This window comes from Ursus americanus, chromosome 1 (assembly GCF_024610735.1).
Source record: "Ursus americanus isolate L20-20 chromosome 1, mUrsAme1.1.p, whole genome shotgun sequence".
Lineage (NCBI taxonomy): Eukaryota > Metazoa > Chordata > Mammalia > Carnivora > Ursidae > Ursus > Ursus americanus.
Window position 1 is genome coordinate 97,009,769 of NC_142127.1, and position 21,791 is coordinate 97,031,559.

Here is a 21,791-nt window from a genome sequence, read left to right on the forward strand (position 1 = left end):
CTAGTTCTATTTTTAACCTTTTGCGGAAACTCCATGCATTCTTCAGAGTGGCTGCACCAGTTTGCATTCCCACCAACAATGCAAGAGGATTCCCCTTTCTCTGCATCCTCACCAACACCTGTTGTTTCTTGTTTTGCTCATTTTAGCCATTCTGACAGGTGTGAGGTGGTATCTCATCATGGTTTTGACTTGTGTTTCCCTGATGATGAGTGATGTTGAGCATCTTTTCATGTGTGTTAGCCACCTGGATATCTTCTTTGGAAAAGTGTCTATTTATGTCTTCTGCCCATTTCTTAACTGGATTATTTGCTTCTTGGATTGTTGAGTTTGTTAAGTTCTTTATAGATTTTGGATACTAATCCTTTATCAGGTATGGTGTTTGCAAATATCTCCTCCCATTTCATATGCTGCCATTTAGCTTTGTTGATTGTTTCCTTCACTGAGCAGGTCTTTCATGAAGTCCCAATAGTTCGTTTTTGCTTTTGTTTCCTTTGCCTCCGGAGACATGTCTAGTAGGAAGTTGCTACTGTTGAGGTCAAAGAGGTTTCTGCCTGTGTTCTCCTCTAGGATTTTGACGGTTTCTGTCTCACATTTAGGTCTTTCATCCATTTTGAATTTGTTTTTGTTAAACATATGCATTTTAAATATTTTATTTTAACTTTAAACGCATGAACATGTCTTTATTCATCAGTCTTTAAACTAACAAAAGAAAACCCTTTTAGTTTCATTGATTTTCTCTATTCTTGTCTATTTCCTTTAATTATTGATCTTTGCTCTTACTTTTATTATTTCCTTCCTTATATTACCTTGGATTTAATTTGATCATCTTTTTAGTTTCTTACGTTGAAAGTTCAGATTATTGATGTTAGACAATTTTTCTTTTAAAAAAGCAACCCTTGCAAATTTTGATATATTGTGTTTTCATGTTCATTCACTTAACTTTTTTGATATTTTATTTATTTATTTGAGAGAGTGAGCCAGAGAGGGCATGAGCAGGGGGAGAAAGAGGGAGAAGCAGGCTCCCTGCAGAATAGGGAGCCAAATGTGGGACCCCATTCCAGGACCCTGGGATCATGACCTGAGCCAAAGGCAGACACTTAACAGACTGAGCCATGCTGGCTTCCCCATTTTCATTCACTTTAAAGTTTACTCTAATTTCCGTTGTGATTTGTCCTCTGACCAATGGATACTTTGAAAGTGTGTTGTTAATTTCCAAATATTTGGGGAGACTTCCTTGATTTTTTGATTTTTTAAAAATTTCACTGTGATCAGAGAACACGCTCCATAATATTCTAGGTTGTATTTTCAATTTATTAAGACTGATTTTGTGGCTTTATGGCTTACCCTGGTTAATGTTTCAAGTACACTTGAAAAAAATGTATGTATTGCTACTGTTGGTGGAGTGTTTAAATGTTAATTAGGTCAACTTGATTGAAAACCTTGTTCAAGTCTTAAATATCTTTATCCACTTTCTGTCTGCTATTCTACCAGTTACTGATAGAAGGGTGCAAAATTTCCAACTCTGATTGTGGACTTGTCTAATTTGCCTTCCAGCCTTCCAGCTCCAGCTCTATCAGATTTTGTTTCATGTCATTTGAATTTTTGTTATTTAGGTGATTACATGTTTACAATTACTGTTTTCTTAATGGGTCAGGCCCTCTATCATTATAAAATATCCCTCTTTATCCCTGATAAAATTCCATGTTCTGAAGTCTACTAAATCTGATATTAATATAGCTACTCCATATTTCTTTTTATCACATCTTATTTCATATTTGATATTTATTTTTCCTTCTTTTACTTTTTACCTATGTCTTTATATTTAAAGCACATTTCTTATAGAGTGTTATAGTAGGTGTTTGCTTTTATATTCAGCCTGACAATCTCTGTCTTTCAACTACAGTGTTTAGACCATTAAGAATTAGTGCAGTTATCAGGATTGTGTTTAAATATATCACCTAATTATTTACTATTAGTCTCATCTGTCCTTTGTTTCTGTTCTCCTCTTTTCCTGCATTTCTCAGATTAATTGAAATATTTTTAGCATTCCACTTTATCTTCACTATTAGTTTATTAGCATAACTCTCTGTTTTATATTTTTAGTGGTTATTCCAGGGTATACAGTATGCATCCAATTTTTCACAGTCTACCTTCAGATTATATTATACAAAGTCACATAGGATGGAAGATTTTTACAACAGTATACTTCCATTTCTCTCTCCCATCCTTTGTATCATAACCAACATATATTTTAGTTTTACATATCATAAAACATTTTTTTGTTTTAAATAATTGTCTTTTAAAGAAATTTTAAAAGTAGAAAAAGTGTTTTGTATTTACTCACATACTTAGTATTTGTGGAATTCTTGGTTCCCTTGTGTAGTCTAAGTCTCTATCAGTATTGTTTTTCTTCAGCCTAATAACTTCCATTAGCACTTCCTTTTGTGTAGATGTCCTAGTGGCATATTCTTGAAGATTTTGCTTGTGTACAAAGCTACTATTCTGCCCTTATTTAAAAATTTTTCAATAGGCTTTATCTTTTTAGAATGACTTTAGGTTCTATAACAGAGTGGAGAACAGAGAGTTCCCATGTGCCGCTGGCCCACACATGCACAGCCTCCACTATTAACATCTCGCACCAGAGTGATATATTTGTTACAATCAATAAGCCTATGCTGACACACCATTATCACCCTAAATCCATAGCTTACATTAGGGTTCACTTTGGTGCTGTGCATTTTATGTGCATATTTATAATGACACGTATCCACCATTATAGTATCACACAGAATGGTTTTATTGTTCTAAAAACCTTCTGGGCTCCACCTTGTCATCCTTCCTTCCCTCCTAACCTCTGGAAACCACTGATCTTTTTGCTGCCTTTTCTGAGAATGTCATATAGTTGGAATCATTTAGTATGTAACCTTTTGGATTGGCTTCTTTCACTTAATAATATGCATTTAAGTTTCCTCCATGTTTTTTTATTTTTCATGGCTTAATAGCTCATTTATTTTTAGTGCTGAATAACATTCTACTGCCTGGATGTACCAGAGTTCATTCATCCATTAACCTACTAGAGAAAACCTTGGTTGTTCCCAAGTTTCGTCAATTATGAGTAAAGCTGCTATAAAATCCTGTGTGCAGGTGTTTTATGTAGAAATAAATTTCCCACTCATTTTAATAAATACCAAGGGGAATGACTTTTGGATTATGTGGTAAGCTCATGCTTATTTTTGTAAGAAGCTGCCAAACTGTCTTTCAAAGTGGTTGTACCATCTTTGCATTCCTACCAGCAATAAATATGAATTCTTGTTGTTCCACATCTTTCTCATCATTTCGTGTTGCCTTTTTCTTTTTTTTTTTTTTTTGGCCATTCTAATAGGTGTGTAGCAGCTTCTCTTGGTTGCTTTAACCTGAAATTGCCTAATAACATATGATATCGAGCATCTTTTCATATGCTTATTTGCCTTCTGTACATCTTCTTTGATGAGGTGTCTGTTGAAGTCTTTTGCCCACTTCAAAGTCAGGTTGTTTTCTTACTATTGAGTTTTAAGAGTTCTTTATATATTTTAGATAACAGTCCTTTATCAGATATGTGTTTGGGAATATTTTATCCCACTCCTCAGCTCATCTTCTGGTCCTCTTGACAAGTGTCTTTCAGAGAGCAACAGTTTTTACCTTTAACAAAGTCCAGTTTATTGATTATTTTTCTCAAGAATCATGTCTTTGATATTCTATCTTAGAAGTCATCACCAAACCCAAGGTCACCTAAATGTTCTTGTATGTTATCTCTTAAGAGTTTTATAGTTTTATTAAATTTTACATTTAGATATAGAATCCATTTTGAGTCAATTTTTGTGAAGAGTGTAAGTGTTGTTTCTAGACTCATTTTTTGGCATGTGAATATCGAGTTGTTGCACCAGTATTTCTTGAAAAGACTATCCTTTTTCCATTGTATTGCCTTTGATTCTTTGCCAAAAATCAGTTGACTATATTTGTGTGGATCTATTTCTGGGATTTCTATTCTGTTTCATCAATCCATTTGTTCATTCTTTTGCCAATGCCACACTGTCTTGATTACTGTAGCTTTATATTAAGTCTTGAAGCCAGATAGTGGCAGCCTGACTTTGTTCTTCTCCTTTAATATTGTCTTGGCTATTCTGGATATTTTGTCTCTGTGTAAATTTTGGAATCACTTTACTGATATCCACAAAATAACAAGCTGGGGTTTTGAATGGGATTGCACTGAATTTATAAATCAAGTTAGGAAGAACTGACATCTTGACAATATTGAGTCTTATCCATGGATAGCCTTTATTTTTTGCTAAGTGAAAAATACTAAGTTGGCAGTTTTTTCCTTCTGCACAGGAAAGATGTCATTCATCATTTTTAGCTTTCATTTTTTTCTGATAAGAAACCTGAAATTTTTATTTATGTTCCTCATACGTAAGTTGTTTTTTCCTCTGAGCTGCTTTTAGGACTATTTCTTTGTCTTCGGTTTATAATCATTTGATTATGATGTGCCTTGATGTGGTTTTCTTTTTGTTTATCTTGCTAAGGATTCATTTTACTTCTCAATTTATGAGTTTATAATTTTCACCAAATTGTATATTCATGTGTACCTTCAAATATTGGAGCATGTTTGTAATAGCTATTTAAAGTCCTTGTCTACTAATTTCATCATCTTTCTACTTCCTGAATATATTTATATTGACTGAGTATCGTATTGGTTATGGGTGACATTTTTCTGCTTCTTTGTTTTTTTACTTGCATTTTTTACATTTTTTATTAGTTTCAGAAGTAGAATTTATTGATTCATCAGTTGCATATAACACCCAGTGCTCATTATATCAAGTGCTCTCCATAGTGCCCATCATCCAATTACCACCTCCCCCAAACCACCTCTCCTCCAGCAACTCTGTTTTTTTCCTGGAGTTCAACATCTCTTGTAGTGTATGTGAAACATTATTTTATTGGATCTTATGCTATAAATTTATGCTGGATTTTGCTGTATTTCTTTAAAGTGTGTTAGACTCATTCTACGTTAAATTAGTTTCAGTTCAGTTTGATCTTTTCAATGTCTATTTTCAAGTTGTTTTTTTTTTTTCAGAACAAGTTTAGATTAGCTTTTATTTTTTAGGGGTAATTTAGCCTTAATTCTCTAGTGTGATATTTTAGGGTCTCTGCTAAATACTGCATGTATTTTACATGGATTCTCTCCTATGCTGGTTGGAAATAAACTTCTCCAAGTTCCATATGAACTTGTGGAATTCTTCAGCTTACAGCTATTTGGCTTCATGGGGTTTCACTTATACATGCTTGGTTTAGTGTTCAGCAACAGGTTCAAGGGGATCTCTCTGTAGACTTCAAGAGTTCTTTCTCTGTGTAGCACCCTCTAATCTCTGACTCCTTAACTGAGTGACTTTCGAGCTCTGCTTAAGTTTGTTCACTTTGCATTGTTGCCTGAAAAGATAATCTAGGCAGAGATTTGGGGCAATTATTGGGGTCACCATGTTTGTTTCCCTCTTTCAAAGTGCTGCTTGTTGTACAATTTCTGACAACAATTGTTTCATATATTTTGCCCATTTTTCTAGTTGTTTACAGAAGCAGGGTAAATTTAGCTTCAGTTATTCCATAAGAGTGGAAACCAAAGTCCTTTCACATTTATTGCAAGCACGCATTAAAGCTTTTATTTCAATGGTTTTATTTTTTAGTAATTACTTTTTATAATAGAGGTTTTAATTTCAGTGATTATATTTGTCATCTCTTGTAGTATTTAACTAATTTTTAAGTCTACCTTATTCTATTTTAATTATAGCTTATTCCTTGCTCCTGGTTTATATACCTTATTTTTAAAAATATTTAAGATATATTTATTGTATATTCTGTATCTAATAATTCCTATATCTGAAATCCTTATGAGGGCTAATCCTACTATTTTGTGTTTGTACTGAGTCTTGCTCACAGTGCTCTGATTCCTTGTGTATCTTCGATTTGAGTTTCTGAGCCCTTATTTGATGGGAATTATCTATTGATATCTTTTGAGACTTGGGCTTAAGTACCCAGAGATTCACTGTTGTCTCTGCCAAGGTCTCACAGTGCTGTTAACCTGAGATTGCATTAAGTTAATTTACCAATTTGGGGTTTTCTGGACCACATAGATGGTGTAAGTTAGAACCTCACATATGCATTAGGGAAGCTGTGGTTATAAATTCTTAGAGGATTTTCCCCCTTCTACCTAGGGCCCTAACCCCAAAAAATACATCTTCTTATCAACTCCCTTTCTGGTGAGTGAACTTTTTACTAAGATTGTACTTTTTCTGAGGATGTAACCCTTCAGGATATGAAGGTTGGTGTCATTTCTAAGTCTTCACCATTCATGGACCCACAGTCTTATTTCCCAGTTTTCACTAGCTTTTAGAAAATGAACTTGTAGGTTAGGGAGACTGGCAAACCTCAAGAGCAGACACAGAATTACTACTTTTGTATCCTACTTTTGTTTCTATATCCTTTCATTATCTTCTGAGATTTTCATCATCATTAAGGTCAGCCCTGTATTCAAAAGGATATTTACAATATTTAATTAATGTGGGATTTCTAGGTGGTGTGTGGTGGGAGGATTTTTAAGGCTAGTTAGAACACCAGTACTGCTTGAAACACAAATGTACACCTTCCACTTCAATTCTTTACATGGTTGGCACCCTCTGTTCCCCTAGGTCTCATCCAAATGCCCACATTCTGTCTTAAGTAACCACATTCCCCAACCAGTTGTTCTCCATCACATTATTCTTTTTATTTTCCTCTCCTAACACACTGTAATTATCTTTTCCCAATTGGTCTTTCCATGCGTATTGTCTTCTCTCCCACTGGGTATGTAGGAACTATGACAACAGGTTCTAAACTCTATTTTCTATTGTGTGTTTAGCCCCAAGGACAGTGTGCATCATAGAATGGACATGCAAATATTTATTGGATGAATAATTGTTTAAAATATACTTCTAAAAAACCAGATTATGCCAACCAGGGCAACATGTGAATGCTCAGAATTCTCAGCTTGGTGTTTATACCTTGTGCTCTCAAATTATCAAAAAGTTATATAATTGCTCTTTGATAATCTCAGAGAGGGCAGCTGAGTGAAGAACACATTACTGTTCATCAATAAGGTACTATTTTCCCAGAAATCAAGAATTGGACTATCCTAAATCATTTACCTTCTTTATAATTGAGGGATTACTCAGGTATCTGGACAAATGTGGCAGCTTCAAATACAACAGTTGTTTCCATTTGGGCATGGCTTCCATAATGAATTCTGAAATTGTTACTCTTTTTTCAAATGAAAAAAGTAAGAAAGTAATTTTTATTTCAGTATGTTAGGCTTTTATGAAGTTTTTAGCAGAATTATGAAAGTATCCTTCAAAGAGTAGCCTAAAAATATTTTCAGGACATAACATTTCCCTATGGCCAAACAGAATCAGGAGTGTCTGTGTCACCGTCTTCCCTCTGTGTGTAAGGTGGCAGGAACTATTTCACAGAGAACCGAGTTCTGTATTTTGACATATCAAATCCCCTATTAACAACCCTGAGCTTAGAAAATGTGATCTAAATATAACTAAATTCTCCCTTGTCAATCTTAATAATTCTGTTTTAACAGAATTTTCACACTGTTTATACTGTTTATAACAGGTTTCTCTTGGGAAAAAAAATGTCTCTTGAAATAAAGGCAATCATATACCTTAACCCTGAACAACAACAACAACCACCACCACCATAAAGTAAACATTTACTGAGTACTTCTAATGGACCAGGCCCTGAGTTAAGAGCTTTATCCCCACAGGTGAGTAAACTGACAGAGAGATTAGGGAACTTGGTCAAGGTTAGTTAGTGGAGTTCTAGAATAATTCTTCATATTGCTTCACAAAGAAAAATATATTAAATGTCCTGATGTTTTGGAAGCAGATTCAGCTCTTGAATTTCTAAGACTGATGATTCTATATTCTTTTTTCTTTGGTCGTTGGAAAACCAAATCAGAAGTCCATATTATGAGTTGAGAGAATGCGTGCTTGGGTCCTTTATGGAATATAAATCTAAATCAGTGGGAGGCTTTATGTATTCATGCATAGTACCCCAATTTTTTGGAAGTCTCCAGGTTGTACCTATTTTAAGCATCATATTAGTGACATTTCCCTCAAAATTGTATAATGAATATGATTTCACTTCAGTGGCAATCAGTATTTCACTTAAGCCTACAGCCACAAATCTTGTTAAACTACTAGTTCATAAATGCTCCCTAACTAGGTAACTTTGTTTGGCTAAAAATCTTGGCTGGTTTATGATAACGTTGAAGAAGATTCTAAGTCAGGCACCTGGAATCTAAAATAAGACTTTTCCATTTGCATGTATCTCACGTTCGGTTATTTGGTTTCTTCGACTGTTTGATCACTTTTAAAAATTTGTTTCTCCATACTCCCTGGAGGTGGTGACTACAGTGAGGCATGGTACTCCTATAAGACTTTGATAATTATTGTCTAGAGCTGGAGAATTACTGATATATATGAACTTGTTTTGGTCAGCTTGGCCTATATTTCATTTTGTTTAACTTTATGTTCTTTTGTTTGTAAGTTTTCATGTTCTTCTTCCCCTTGAATTCTTCAGGATTCAATTCAATTGGAAAGTTCCCAGCAGTAAGTGCTAAGAAGAAAATTCTCAGTTCACCTGGACCCCCCTTCCCCCCCACTCCTTGTAATGACGCCCTATAGAGATAAGGAGCACACTTCTTCCTCCCTAGTAGAGGTGGGGAGGGATTAGGGATTTTCTAGAGCAGCTGAAATTTGATGAAGACTGTGTTGAACTTGTTTATTTCACCTAAACATTTAAAACTAACAGGCTCTTTGTACAATAGGCGTATGTCTCTGAAAAGACTACATAGGCTGTTTCTTCAGCTTATGTTTTCCAAGGCTTGTAGCTTAATTTCGAGTTTCTTTTTCTATCTTATCTCACTAGAGATAAAAGTGTATAAAATAAATAAGTCATGGAGATGAAAAGTACAGCCTAGGGACTACAGCCAGTAGTACTATCGTAACATTGTCTGGTGACAGACGGGGACTACATTTGTGAGCACTGAGTAATGTATAGTAGAACGGTTGAATCACTGTATTGTGCACGTGAAACTAAAATAATGTAGTATGTCAACTAAACTTGAATAATAAATTTTTAAATGATACAATGGTCCCATAGTCAAGAATATTATGAATTTTCTACAGAAAAGGGGACTTATAAAAGGATTGACTCTTCCTTAAGCACTTAGACAGAAATAATTCCTTTGTCTCAAATTCAAAATGCATTTTCACTTACATTACAATTTTCTGGAAAGGAACTATTGAAATAGTAATACTCTAATATTGCTTGGCAACACTGCCATGATTATCCTATGCATCTAAAGGTCCAGGATTTTGGAACATAGTGTCCTTGCAAATAACATTTGAAAAGAGAGATGATAGAGAAAAGTGATACTAAAATATCTGATGTCAGGGGCGCCTGGGTGGCACAGCGGTTAAGCGTCTGCCTTCGGCTCATGGCGTGATCCTGGCGTTATGGGATCGAGCCCCACATCAGGCTCCTCCACTATGAGCCTGCTTCTTCCTCTCCCACTCCCCTTGCTTGTGTTCCCTCTCTCGCTGGCTGTCTCTAACTCTGTCGAATAAATAAATAAAATCTTTAAAAAAAATATCTGATGTCAGATTCCAATATTAAAATTTATTTAAATTTAACTTTTTTTAAATGGATAAGTTGACATAATTTTCCTTTTTGCTTGAAAATTTTCATGACTGAATTTTAAAAGGTAACATCGTATGGGGTATTAATTTTCATGGGGAAAATGAAACTTTATTTCCTCCATTATATAGATGAACTCAATTTGTTTTAGAAGTTTAAAATAATTACTTCCAACTTTCTATTATAAGTGCATATTAACCCAGGGAGGTCATTTATTGTCTCAGGATTTCAGTTCTTGCATCAATAAAGTCCCTAGGATTTAGAATAAATACTAATTAAGATACAAACTCCAGTCCCACGCACCCTGTCTAGTCTAAGGGGTCATTCACTCACCTAGGGTTTTGGCAGGCACTCACGGCAGCGTCTCCATCCCTTATCACATCTGAGACATTTTCATCTTTCAAATGCTCCTCTGCTTCCTGTAGGGGGCTGCTTCTAGACGGGGAGTGTTCAGGTTCTCCGACACACTCTTCTCTCTGATCTGTTTCAATCTGAATTAAGGGCACTTCCCTTGAGCAAAGTGACCGCCTGGTGTAGTTGATAGGCACAGCCCCATGGCATGAAGACGTTTCCCTTCTAGAATCTAAACTGTTGTGGTTTGTAAGAGGAGCAGCTTTGCTCTGAGATGACACAGGGGAATGTTTGCTTTCGGTAATGGAGTGTTTCCTTGGGTTATCAACAGACTCTTGAACGAGACGAGTTGGCCCCCTTTGCACTCTGCTTGAAGCTGGTCTGTTTGCACATTTCTCCACTTGCAGGGGAGAGCCACCAGGAACAGGCTCGGCCTCAGCTGCCCCGGCATCATCCACTATAATTTTGTTCTTCCGCATGAGGGCCTTGATTGAGTTTGCCCACGTCTCATGAATTAGCATGCTGGTGATCTGGTCAGTCCCGCCTCTCCGATACAAGCAAGAGTCAGATTTGCAGAGACCCGAGGAGGGAGCGCTACTGCCTGGGTGTACACTTAGGAAATCTTGCTGGCTGTTTGGAGCGAAGCCATCTAAAGAGTTGGCTTTGATGGGTACATTCACCGTCAGCCTGGCACCCAGGGATCTGCTATCTGGCATGGACGACTGCCTGTAACACAATGGGGATCGCGGAGAGGGTGACAGTAGGCCGACTGTCCAATCCTGGCTGCTTCGGCTAGAGGAGGCGCTGTCTCTGCTTTCTCTCTCAATGTCCCTCAGCATGTACCTATAAAACTCCTCGGTTATGCTCTCGGTGCTGGACTGCTTTGAGGGACAGCTTGGCCTCACACTGAGGTGGTCATTTTTATGGCACGCCTGCTGCATGGCTGAGTTCAGGATGCTGCTGGCATTCTTGCCCGCGTAGTAATCCAGCAGTAACTCAAACCCTCTTCCTTCATTTTCCATCTGGTTCACCATGAACCTGGAAAACTCCTCAGTGATGCTTTCACAGCTGGACTGCTTGGAGACAGAGCTGGCCCTGCTAACTGGCTGACTTAGGGTGCTCATTAAACCCAGGCTATTTACATAGGCCTGGGCGTTGGAGTCCTCCTCTGGGATGCTTTCACAGCTGGAGGCCTTCAGCCGGTTCCACCTGTCTCCGCTGAGCAACCGGTTCCGGGGATGGCTCTGGGCTTGCCAGACGCCGTCCACCATGGAGAACTCTGTTAGGTTCATGATCTTGGCTGCCACTTCGTTTGCAAAAACATTGACAGAATCTGGGACGTCCTCAAGGTTCATCGACTCGTCCACAACCCTGTTCATCAGCTTCTCTTTAAGCTCTGGGTGCTCATCAGTTTTCCTCTTGATCTCGCTGAGCCTTGGGGGCTTGTGTTTCCTCACCGTGGCCCCACTGCCCTGGCTTTCCTTCCTCCTCTTCAAGGACCGGCAGGATACGTTGGGGGTAACCAGAAACTCATTCCCTCTCTTCCATGCACAAAACCAGGGTTGTTTTCCTTTTGAGTTGTCAAGGCAAATTGCTGCGATTTCAGTTGCCATGGAGACAATCATCTCTGCTAATTCTTCCGCAAAGTCTGTAATGCAGTATATATCAGCGTGTTTTGCCTGTGGCACGGATTGAGCAGGAAGCAGCAAGTCATTCCCTAACAAAGACAGGTTCACTTGAACTTCATTGCCTACAAGGGAGGCACGATGATACTTCTCTTGGGCGTTTGCAATGGCGCTGTCCTCTGCCTCCTGGGAACCTCTGCGGCCCTTGCCCACTGCCAGTGTCCTTTCTCCCTCCGAGGGGGCTCTGTACGCATTCTCATTGTGCCAGCGCATCTGATGAGGGTTGTTCGGATCTTCTCCCGCTGTTCCTTTTCGATGTATTTCTCCGGGGGGTGTTTTAGCAGTTGAAGCCTCAGGCAGTCTGGGACTACAGGGCAATTCAGATGGCAGCATAGGGTTCTGGAAGAGGCCTGGCTTCGCTGGGCCCTTACTATCTTGCTTCAGATAAACATTATCAATCACTTCATTGATAATAAGACTAGTGCTACGCGGACTGCTAAGTGGATAGTTGCTGGAATAGTCAATGGCTTTGGTCCATGCTAGACTAGCAGCCTGATCAGGTGGCCGGCAGCCTAATTCCGCTTCTGTCCAGCTGATGGTCTCATTAGCGAGGGCAGTGGGGCTTTCGCCAGGCTGTACAAAATGACTCATCTTCTTGAATGTGAAGCATATCACACGGAAGAGCAGTTGATTTGCACTTTCCATCAGGGTGTCACGAGTTTCAGGTGAATGCCTGCTATCATTGGCATCAATTATTTTGTTTTTCTGGTGAGCTTCCTCAATGGAATGCTTCAGGATAACGTTGGACAGGGTCTGTGCCAGGTCATCCCTGTGGACATTTTCTGCACACAAGGTCTGAGGCTTTGAAGCAGTTTCTATGATTCTCTTGCTCATTGATTCCATGAGGTCTCCAACGCTGCTGCAGGGATCGGGCCTTGTTAAAACCACAGCAGCCTCCTTGAGCAAAGCCCGAGCAATCGCCTCATTTCCCAGCTCCATGCTCCCCGCTGTGGCCAGACTGCAAGGTGGGGGGACCGCTGCACAGGCCTCAGCTGCACACGAGAGGTCACTCGGAGCCTTCGCCTCTCCTGTTTCACCCAAGCCACACACAGCAATGGCACTCGCCACCTGCGTCATGCCACACAGAGCAGATGGAAAAGAGTATTCACTGATGGAGGGCTCCTTGAGTACTTGGGATATTTGAGTTTGCAGCGATTCATTGCCTCCCATTGGATGGGTTGAAACCAAAGATTCTTGCTCCATTTTGAGCCTTTCTGTGGCCTGAGGACTGGAAATGGTTCCAATCACAGTGGCCGCACAAGCCAATGCGACTTCTAGAGCACTCTGAGGGTGTCTGCTGGAGTTCTCTCCAGAAAGGACACCTGCGGTTTCAATGGAGACCTCCACCTCAGACCACGAGGCGATGCCCGCCTCAGGGGCGGCATCACTGCCATCTGGACTCTGGACGATGACGATTTTGGGGAGCTCATTCCACGACCGAGGGACCACCATACCTTTTGCGGAACAGCCACTGGGTGGCAGAGCATTTCCGACGGAGACACTGACTGCTGATTCCTGGGGTGGTGTAGACTGAGACTGGGACAACCGAATAAAGGCGTCTTGCAACACGGATTCTGCCAAATTTGTAGCATACTCGCCAGTTGTGGCTTCTCCGTCTTGTTTGGGAGGAAGGGAGTTTGTGACATCTTCACGGTCCCCTGGGTCTAAGCTGTTGTCATGCTCTGCGAGGGCACCATATATAGGAGCCCCACCGTTCTTAACCATCCTGGAGAAGTAAGCGTCTCCTGGAATATATGGTGCCTGCGATTTTTCCACGTGACCTTTAACATTTTCTGAATAATAATAATTTGTGGCTGGCCTCTCATTCTGCCCAGCTTCTCCTTTCCATTCTGACGGCTCGGCCGATGCACCGAGGCTCTGCGAAGTGGTGTCTCCTGCTACTTTTTCCAGAGATCCTTCTGCTTTCATTGTCGGATGGTATTTGCCAATATATTTGTCCTCCAAAGCATAAAACAACTTTTCCTTGTTGTGATTCCATTCCTCCTGAGTGGTTTCCTTTGGTTTTTTGCTTTCCAAACCATGAGCTGAGACATTTATATTTTCATAACCTAGAGAAGACAAAATGAGGGCTCACTTTACTTTTTGGGTAATAGGATCTCATGAGTCTAAAATAACAATTACTTTTTAAAAATTGCCTTATAGCATCAGGGTTTTTTCCCCCCTAAAACAGCACTTAGAATGTTCCTTCAAGACAAATGAATCTGAAAAAGTTTTTCAGTTTTGTTTTAGAACCCGACTCAACAAAACGGTTTTCAATGTGGGATATAAATGTCAGCACTAGAGTGGGAGAAGATGGCATGGGGGGGCGCTGAGTGCTGATCGCCTTTCTTTCTTTCTTCTTTTTTTTTTTTTCTTTAAAGATTTTTATTTATTTATTTGGGAGAGAGAGAGAGAGCGCAGAGTGAGAGAGAGCACGAGGGGGTGGGAGAGGGGAAGAGGGAGAAGCAGATTCCCCGCTGAGCAGGGAGCCCGATGCAGGGGCTTGATTTCAGGACCCTGAGATCATGACCTGAGCTGAAGGCAGATGCTTAGCCAACTGAGCCACCCAGGCACCCCTGCTCATCTCTCTCCATGGCTCATGGGAAAAGTAACACAGACAGTTGCATCTTGGAGCTTCCCAGTGCATATGGAAGGAGGAGGAAGAATGTTTACAGCAACCTCCATAGTAAGCTTTGTTGCAAAACTTTGCTCTGAAGTTTGGGTAGGACTTGTCCCAGGGACTGACAACAGCATCTGCAGTATCCCTTCCTCTGTGGCTAAGAGTGGGGAAGAGGAACACATCGTTCACCGAGCTCTTTGAATCAGTCAATCAAAACTGAATAAATGCTAAGTGCGAGGTACTCTCCTGGGTTATTTCCTTCTGTCCTTACCATAATAACAGGTAAATGTCATAAATACATACAGCTGAATATAGTAAATGTAACAGTCCTAGAGGCACTGTTACACTTCCAAATACTAGATAAAGAAACTGGGGCTCAGAAGGGCTAGGTAACCGACCCAGGCATCACAGCCTCGAGGAGGCAGTGCTAGAATTAGGCCAGTTTAAGTTGGCTTCAGCTAATAGGTGGCTTTATGGAAGTCTCAGGGAAGATAACTTTCCTCCCTGTGGTAGTCAAAGTCTCTCGGCAGGCAGGCTGTCCTTCAGCGTCCCCAAGGCATCTTTAGGGAAATGGAGCCATCCAACCACTGAGTCTAAGTCCACGAGTCAACATCCTCACTGGTGGTCTGTTATTCTCCTGCCCTCCCTAAACTCGGTACGTGAAGATTGTGATGTGTCAGCCAAACAGACATGGCCTGAAACTTTCCTGAAATTCCACTCATTTTTAGGGGGTGACTAACTCCAGAATGTGCCTTTGTTTCATGGGGCAGTTCTCACCGTTCCTATAGTCTTCCACCTCGCTTTCCTCCTCCAAGTGCTCGGAGGCGGTGAGAAAGTCCTCCTCGATTGAAGACAGGGAGCAGTTGGTGTCATCCTCCACTTTTAAGACGTTGGTTTCCAGATGGAGCTGCCGCTCCTGCACCAGTTCGAGACCGATCAAAAATTTGTTGATTTCAAAGATGATGCAGTTGGTACTGTTTGCCCTGTTCCCTCTCGCACACTGGACCAAGCAGATATCTGGCAGCCAAGGGCACTGAAAGTAGAGAGGAAAAAAGACATTTATTAAAAGAGAAAATAAAGACCATAGCTTCCGACCTTTCTCCTTCCACCAGTCTTTCTTGTTACAAGCAGCGGGGGACCTTTAAGATATTTGGATTATCTTCTGGGCTTCGATTGATGCATTGCTAGAAAAAAAAATTCAAGTGTTATTTGGGCACACAGGGTACCTAGGAGAAAGTCTGACTTCAGGGAAACTAGACCAGTTGCAAAACGTATTTCTGTTGCCTCCTGTCAAAGCAAAAGTGGCACCCGGCAAACTTAAGCAGGTTTAGGAAGACTTTCTTTGAAGCTCTTAAATTAGTTAAGAGGGCCCAGAACTGAGTGGGACCACACCTCCCCTGAAAAAAAGGCTCAAGGGCTTTTAAGAGCTGGTGCTGAGGGCTGCAGGCTGTCTGTGCTTGCTGATTGGTTTAACCAGAGGAAAAGCAAATGTTTTTATATCTGCATGGCAGGTAGTGGTTTTGCAAATTGGAGTCAGGCTCATACTGAACCTAGGTTCCCATCCTTCCACAGAGAAAGGGACATGATCTTCTTTGATGATCTTACCTCAGAGATATAAGGTATCTTATATGGGTGGTGGCTTTGATGGTTCTTAGGTCTTAGAAAAAGACACTCCTGGGCTGTAAACTCGGCTTGAGGCTTTTCAAATGATTTACATCTCAAAGGGGCAGAGATTCCTAAGGATGTTTCCTAAAGTAAATGTTCTAAGACAAGGGCGTCAGTGCCTCAGGTCAGGAGGAAGCCTGTCTGAAGTCTAGGCAAGCTGAGGGGAATGTGGAGGCCGGTCTTGGGCACCCTTCTTGATTAACCTGAGTCCCAGTTTCTCCGACCAAGATCTTTTCCTGCCTTGGTGGTGTTCAGTAAAGCCTCTGCCAGTATTTAGTATTTCTCTAACTACAGTTAGAATTTATAATGCGTATTACTCCTCCGAAGAAGCAGACACAATGGAGTATAAAGAAATCCACTGGAAGAGCACTGATTATCTCTAAATGGGCGGTGTATGAGGAAAGCAGTGAAAAGGAGGCCCAAATCACTGGATGGCATCCCTGTGAGACCTATTAATTCTGTTCTGTTCTGGGGCGACAGACCATATCCTTATTCTCCACTGCACACTTTTTGCTATCCATATGGTTGTTCATTAGAATACCAATAAAAGTTTCAATTGCTCCTGCACAGATAACTAGTAAATTACAAACATATCTTGCGCATTGGGATTTTTATTTTTATAAAAGGAACAATATGCTGATTCATAGTAATTTTTAACAAAATTCTTTGAATGGAAACAGGAGTTAGTGGGGAGAAGAAAGCTAAATAAATTTATATCAAAGTGGAATTTGAAATGTTTGGGGGAAATAGTTTATGTATAAATGTTAATCTTATAAAAAGGATTATTTAAATCATATGCTTATCTGCAATTAAGAGTTCATTGGGTCTAATCCTAGTTAACTTGACATTTTGGAATTCTTGAGTCTGAGTACATGTGTGTGTAAGGGGTAATTATTTGTACATGCAGAGAAATACATACGCATAGACATCCATATTGTATTTCTGAAAGTAGTATATCTTTTTCTTACAAAAATATCATTTATTAATCTTTTTGGTTGAATGTTATAATTAGAGTAATTCCAGGACAGTTGATTACAAAATGAAAAATCCAGTCTTTCTCCAAGGGGCCGAAGGGGCTCAGAAACAGAATTGATCTACGTGCTTATGTAATTAGGTCTGTTTTTCAAGGAAGGGGGCTCATAACCTTACTTTTCAAAGTGTGGGTTGTAGACTAGCAGACTTGGCATCACCTGGCAGTTGGTTAGAAATCTATAATCTCAGGACCCACCTCAGATCCAGTAAATCAGAATCTGCATTTTCAAGAAAAATCTCTTGGTGATTCCTACATGCATTAACATTTGAGAAGCACTGGTCTGTAGCTTTTATGAAATTAACATAGGGTCTGAGATCCTCCATAATGACGAGGAACTATTGCTCTAGAGTGACAGTAGCTGGCTTGATTAATTTTATTCCCACTGAGTTCGGACATAATACACTAGCTTGAAATTTACAAGATAGTTTTGGGGTGTCTAGCAAGGTATGCTAGGAGGTACAAACATGAATTAGATGCGGAATGGGCACTGGGGGGTGGGGAACAATATACTACCAGTGGATCAGACATGAATAAAAATAATTATAAAGTAGAACCAAATGAAGTCACCACATTTATAGGTAAAAATGGTTGCATATTGGTCATTTCATATCATTCAGATTAAATATATATAACATAAGATTATATATATTAATATATTATATATTTTTATATTTTTTTATATTGTGGCAGGAATCAAAAGAGATATTAACAAATCAACATGAACAGGTAAGTAATACCTCAAAATAAACTTAGAGAAAGGATTGCATTAAATGTGCAATGTTCCATGGCTATTGCATTCATAGAAGGAATATATTTTCTTTTCTTTTTTTTTTAAGATTTTATTTATTTATTCGATAGAGATAAAGACAGCCAGCGAGAGAGGGAACACAAGCAGGGGGAGTGGGAGAGGAAGAAGCAGGCTCATAGCGGAAGAGCCTGATGTGGGGCTTGATCCCATAACGCCGGGATCACGCCCTGAGCCGAAGGCCGTCGCTTAACCGCTGTGCCACCCAGGCACCCCTGGAATATATTTTCTTAACAATCTTCTTGAAAGCAAATAAATATGCTAGGAGTCTTAGGTAAATGAAGGCTAGACAATACAGCCTGTAAAATGATGGCAGGAATTATTATGTAATTTTTATTGTAGTCTAGTAGGTGCTTTGACTATCTTATTACCTTTAATGCAAACATTATTTCTATGATGTTGGTGGTGCCATTACTCTTTTACAGAGGAGAAATCAGGCACAGAAAGGCTAACTGATCCTTTCAAGTTTACACAAATATAAAGTGGAAGAGCCAGCATCCCCAATCCAGGCCTGTTGGACTCTGATTCCTGTGTCATTTCCAATTCTCCCCGTGGCTTCCCGTTCTCATCAGCAAAAGTCCGATATTCACTGAGGATGTGCAATTTGGAAAGAAGGGTGGTTTGCACCTGGACCTGCTCGAACTCATGCATGCCCAGCAAAATTACGTGTTCATCTCATAGAAAGACAGACACAGGACTACATCTTACTATTGTACATAATATGCATCTCAGAAAAAAATTTTCTTCTGTGGGAAAATAATTGATTTTACTTGCATTTTCCACTTCCAGTATTTTACCTGACTATTGGTTGTTGTCATGATGATTTTTCTTAAGATATTTTAGAGCCTTATCCTAAGGATCTACTAAGGATAGTTTGAGGAAGGAAAATATAACTGTTGTGCCAACTTCTCATTTGATGTTCACTGGTATTCACTGGTCTCTCTCTTTCAATCTCTCATTTTTATTTTTAGAGGGATAGGGAGAGAGAGCACACAAGGTGGGGAAGGACAAAGGGAGAGGGAAAGAGGGAGAATCCTAAGCAGGCTCCATATTCAGCATGGAGCCAGACGCAGGGCTCAATCTCACAATCCTGAGAGATCATGACCTGAGCCGAAATCAAGAGTAAGACACTTAACCAACTGAGCCACCCAGGTGCCCCTCTATTCATTAGTCTTTTGAGACACCTATGTATGGATAGTTCTGCATGTGTTTATATATATTTAATAATATCCACAAGAAATCAGGTCAAAGAGAATGCCAAACTAAGACAGTTGCTCCCTAAAAGCAAGACGTCCAACTTATTTACCACTTATCCTCAGCACCTAGAAAGTGCTAAACATTTATAGTATACAGTATATTCATTCATTCGACAAATATTTACTGTATGTATAATATTTATACATGAATGAATGAGGTATATTATGAATAGTTTCTTATATTTTTTCAGTTGTACAATTTAATTGTAAAATAATGTAGCAATATAAAAAAGCCATAGGGTCATTTGCTGAGCTGGAAAGATGAAGGCATGAATAAATAAAGAGAAAACTGTTCATAGATAATGAAACTCTTCAGGAGGCAGAAGAAGCACTCTCTACATTGTCCTTGCGACAATATTGTACTTCTCTTCCCCAAAGGAGTCTAGCCAGTTTGTAAATGGATGATTACTCTTGGGGTACATAGTAGACCACCTGGTATCTTATTTGGGAGAGAAGGGGGGGAGGGGTGGAGGGAGAAGGAAGAAGAAAGAGTCTTAAGCAGGCTCCATGCCCAGCACAGAGCCCTACGTGGGGCTTGAGTGCACGACCCTTAGATGATGACCTGAGAGAAAATCAAGAATCCAACGCTTAATTGACTGAAGCCCAGGCAGGCCTTATTTTCTTTAAATAACATTTTCGTTCTACTTCACCTTCCTTCACTTTTATAGGCATGGAAAGAAAATACAACACTTTGCATTTGAACAGTCCTTCTCAAGTTATCTTTATATTTTTTTATTAAATCACTATGACCAGTCTCTGAGAATGGAGTAAAGGTATTTTTTTTTAATCTCCATTTTATAGAATAGGAAATTATCGTTGAGAGAAGTGAGGTAACTTGTTATCTGGACTACAGAAAATCTTTGGCATTGTAATTTCCTGGCTCAAAGGTGTGCCAAGTGGCTTGTTGATTCCCTTCTTCACAGGGTCACTGGGAATGATAGCTACGCCCTGGGGACTGATTTAGACTTCCCCCATTAACCCAGCTCAAGTTGCCTGTGCCAATATCTCCATGACAACTTTTGGATTAACAGGTAAGTAATTCTCCTGAGGCAGAGTAGCCAAATTGAGACTATCCCTAAACAATTAGGTCCTGGCTATGGTTGGCTAACATGGGATTCAATATTGATATGCTGCCCAACATCGCAGATCTATTAAAACACATGGACTGTGATACCTAGAAAATGCGGTAGGCCTTTGGGAACTGCAGAAGGGTGAAGTGGTGTGTAGGAAGTGAGGGGGACTCCTGGGATAGAGAGTAATGAAATTTTTTTTTTTTAAAGATTTTATTTATTTATTCGATAGAGAGAGACAGCCAGCGAGAGAGGGAACACAAGCAGGGGGAGTGGGAGAGGAAGAAGCAGGCTCATAGTGGAGGAGCCTGATGTGGGGCTCGATCCCGCAACGCCGGGATCATGCCCTGAGCTGAAGGCAGACGATTAACCGCTGTGCCACCCAGGCGCCCCGAGAGTAATGAAATATTTAAGAGTGCTACAATTCATAGGCAATTCTTGACAGCTCTTAGGAAAAGTATGCAGAATGTTAAGTATGTTTTTGATGGATGATATTTAATGAGTGCTGGGCAATTTGACTTTTCCTGACCCCAATTAACATCTGTGTTGCTTTTGTGACACAACATCATTCAATCTTCTTCTGGTTTTCATACCGTGTAGGGCACCGTTTTCTGGCCTACTCACAGTCCAAATGATTTACATGGAGTTAAGTCACCTCAAACTCTGAGGTGATCATGTGACCCAGCCTAGCCAATCGGAACATTGCAATCCTCAAGCCATGGTGATTAGTTCAGGAATGGGCACACGACACATGAGAGCCAATAGAACACAATTAAACGTTGCTATGAACCACCTGGAGGAGACATTCACTCTTGCTCAACTTGAACCCAAATGGATAGTGCCTCCTCCTGGAAAGAGACTGTCTGATAGCAGGTAAAGAGAGAGAAGGCGGAAAAGAGGTCACAAGGGGAAATCCATGTCCTGAATACACTGTTCAAGTCCTTGTAATAATCTACCCACTATACTTTCTAGTTACATGAGATGGTACATTCCTTTTATACATAATCCAATTTTCTGTCATGTTTAATTACAAATCCTAATAGGCCTGGTTACTCTTTTAAAACTTAGATTTGAAAATTACTTTTGGTCATCATAGTTCTGCCCAATATAAAGAGAAGGCACTTAGAACCATTTCTGTTTCCTCTTTTCAGGTGATTAATTTTCCCACTAAGAAAATGTGGTATTAGATTGAACCAGGAGAAATTTTTGTTCTAGTCTTTTTTTAAAAAAAATATTTATTTATTTATTTGAGAGAGAGAGAGAGAGCATGAGCAAGAGGGGCATAGGGAGAGGGAGAGAGAATCCCAAGCTGACTCTGCACTGAGCACGGAGAGGCACGGGGCTTGATCTCAGGACACCAAGATCACCACTGACTGAGATCACGGGCTGAGCTGAAGCCAAGAGTTGGAAGCCTAACCGACTGCACCACCCAGGTGTCCCTTTTCTATAAAATTTGATTACTGAATTGTAATAGTCTGTGTGCACATTTTTACAAAGCATCTGGACTAGATGCAGGAAATAGTGGGTGGATTTCT

At 39.9% G+C, this 21,791-nt stretch overlaps 1 protein-coding gene across 2 annotated transcripts in view; it reads right to left on the bottom strand.

Moving 5' to 3' along the window:
- The window catches only part of SPHKAP (SPHK1 interactor, AKAP domain containing), a 168,352-nt gene that overhangs the window by 18,781 nt on the left and 127,780 nt on the right, over positions 1–21,791 (bottom strand). For both annotated transcript variants that reach the window (XM_087864117.1, XM_045775316.2), the window contains exons 6-7: positions 15,205–15,460; positions 10,105–13,876 (exon numbers count right to left, since the gene is read on the bottom strand). In XM_087864117.1, coding sequence (XP_087720243.1) covers positions 10,105–13,876; positions 15,205–15,460 — 4,028 coding nt within the window. The remainder of the gene's footprint in view (positions 1–10,104; positions 13,877–15,204; positions 15,461–21,791) is intronic.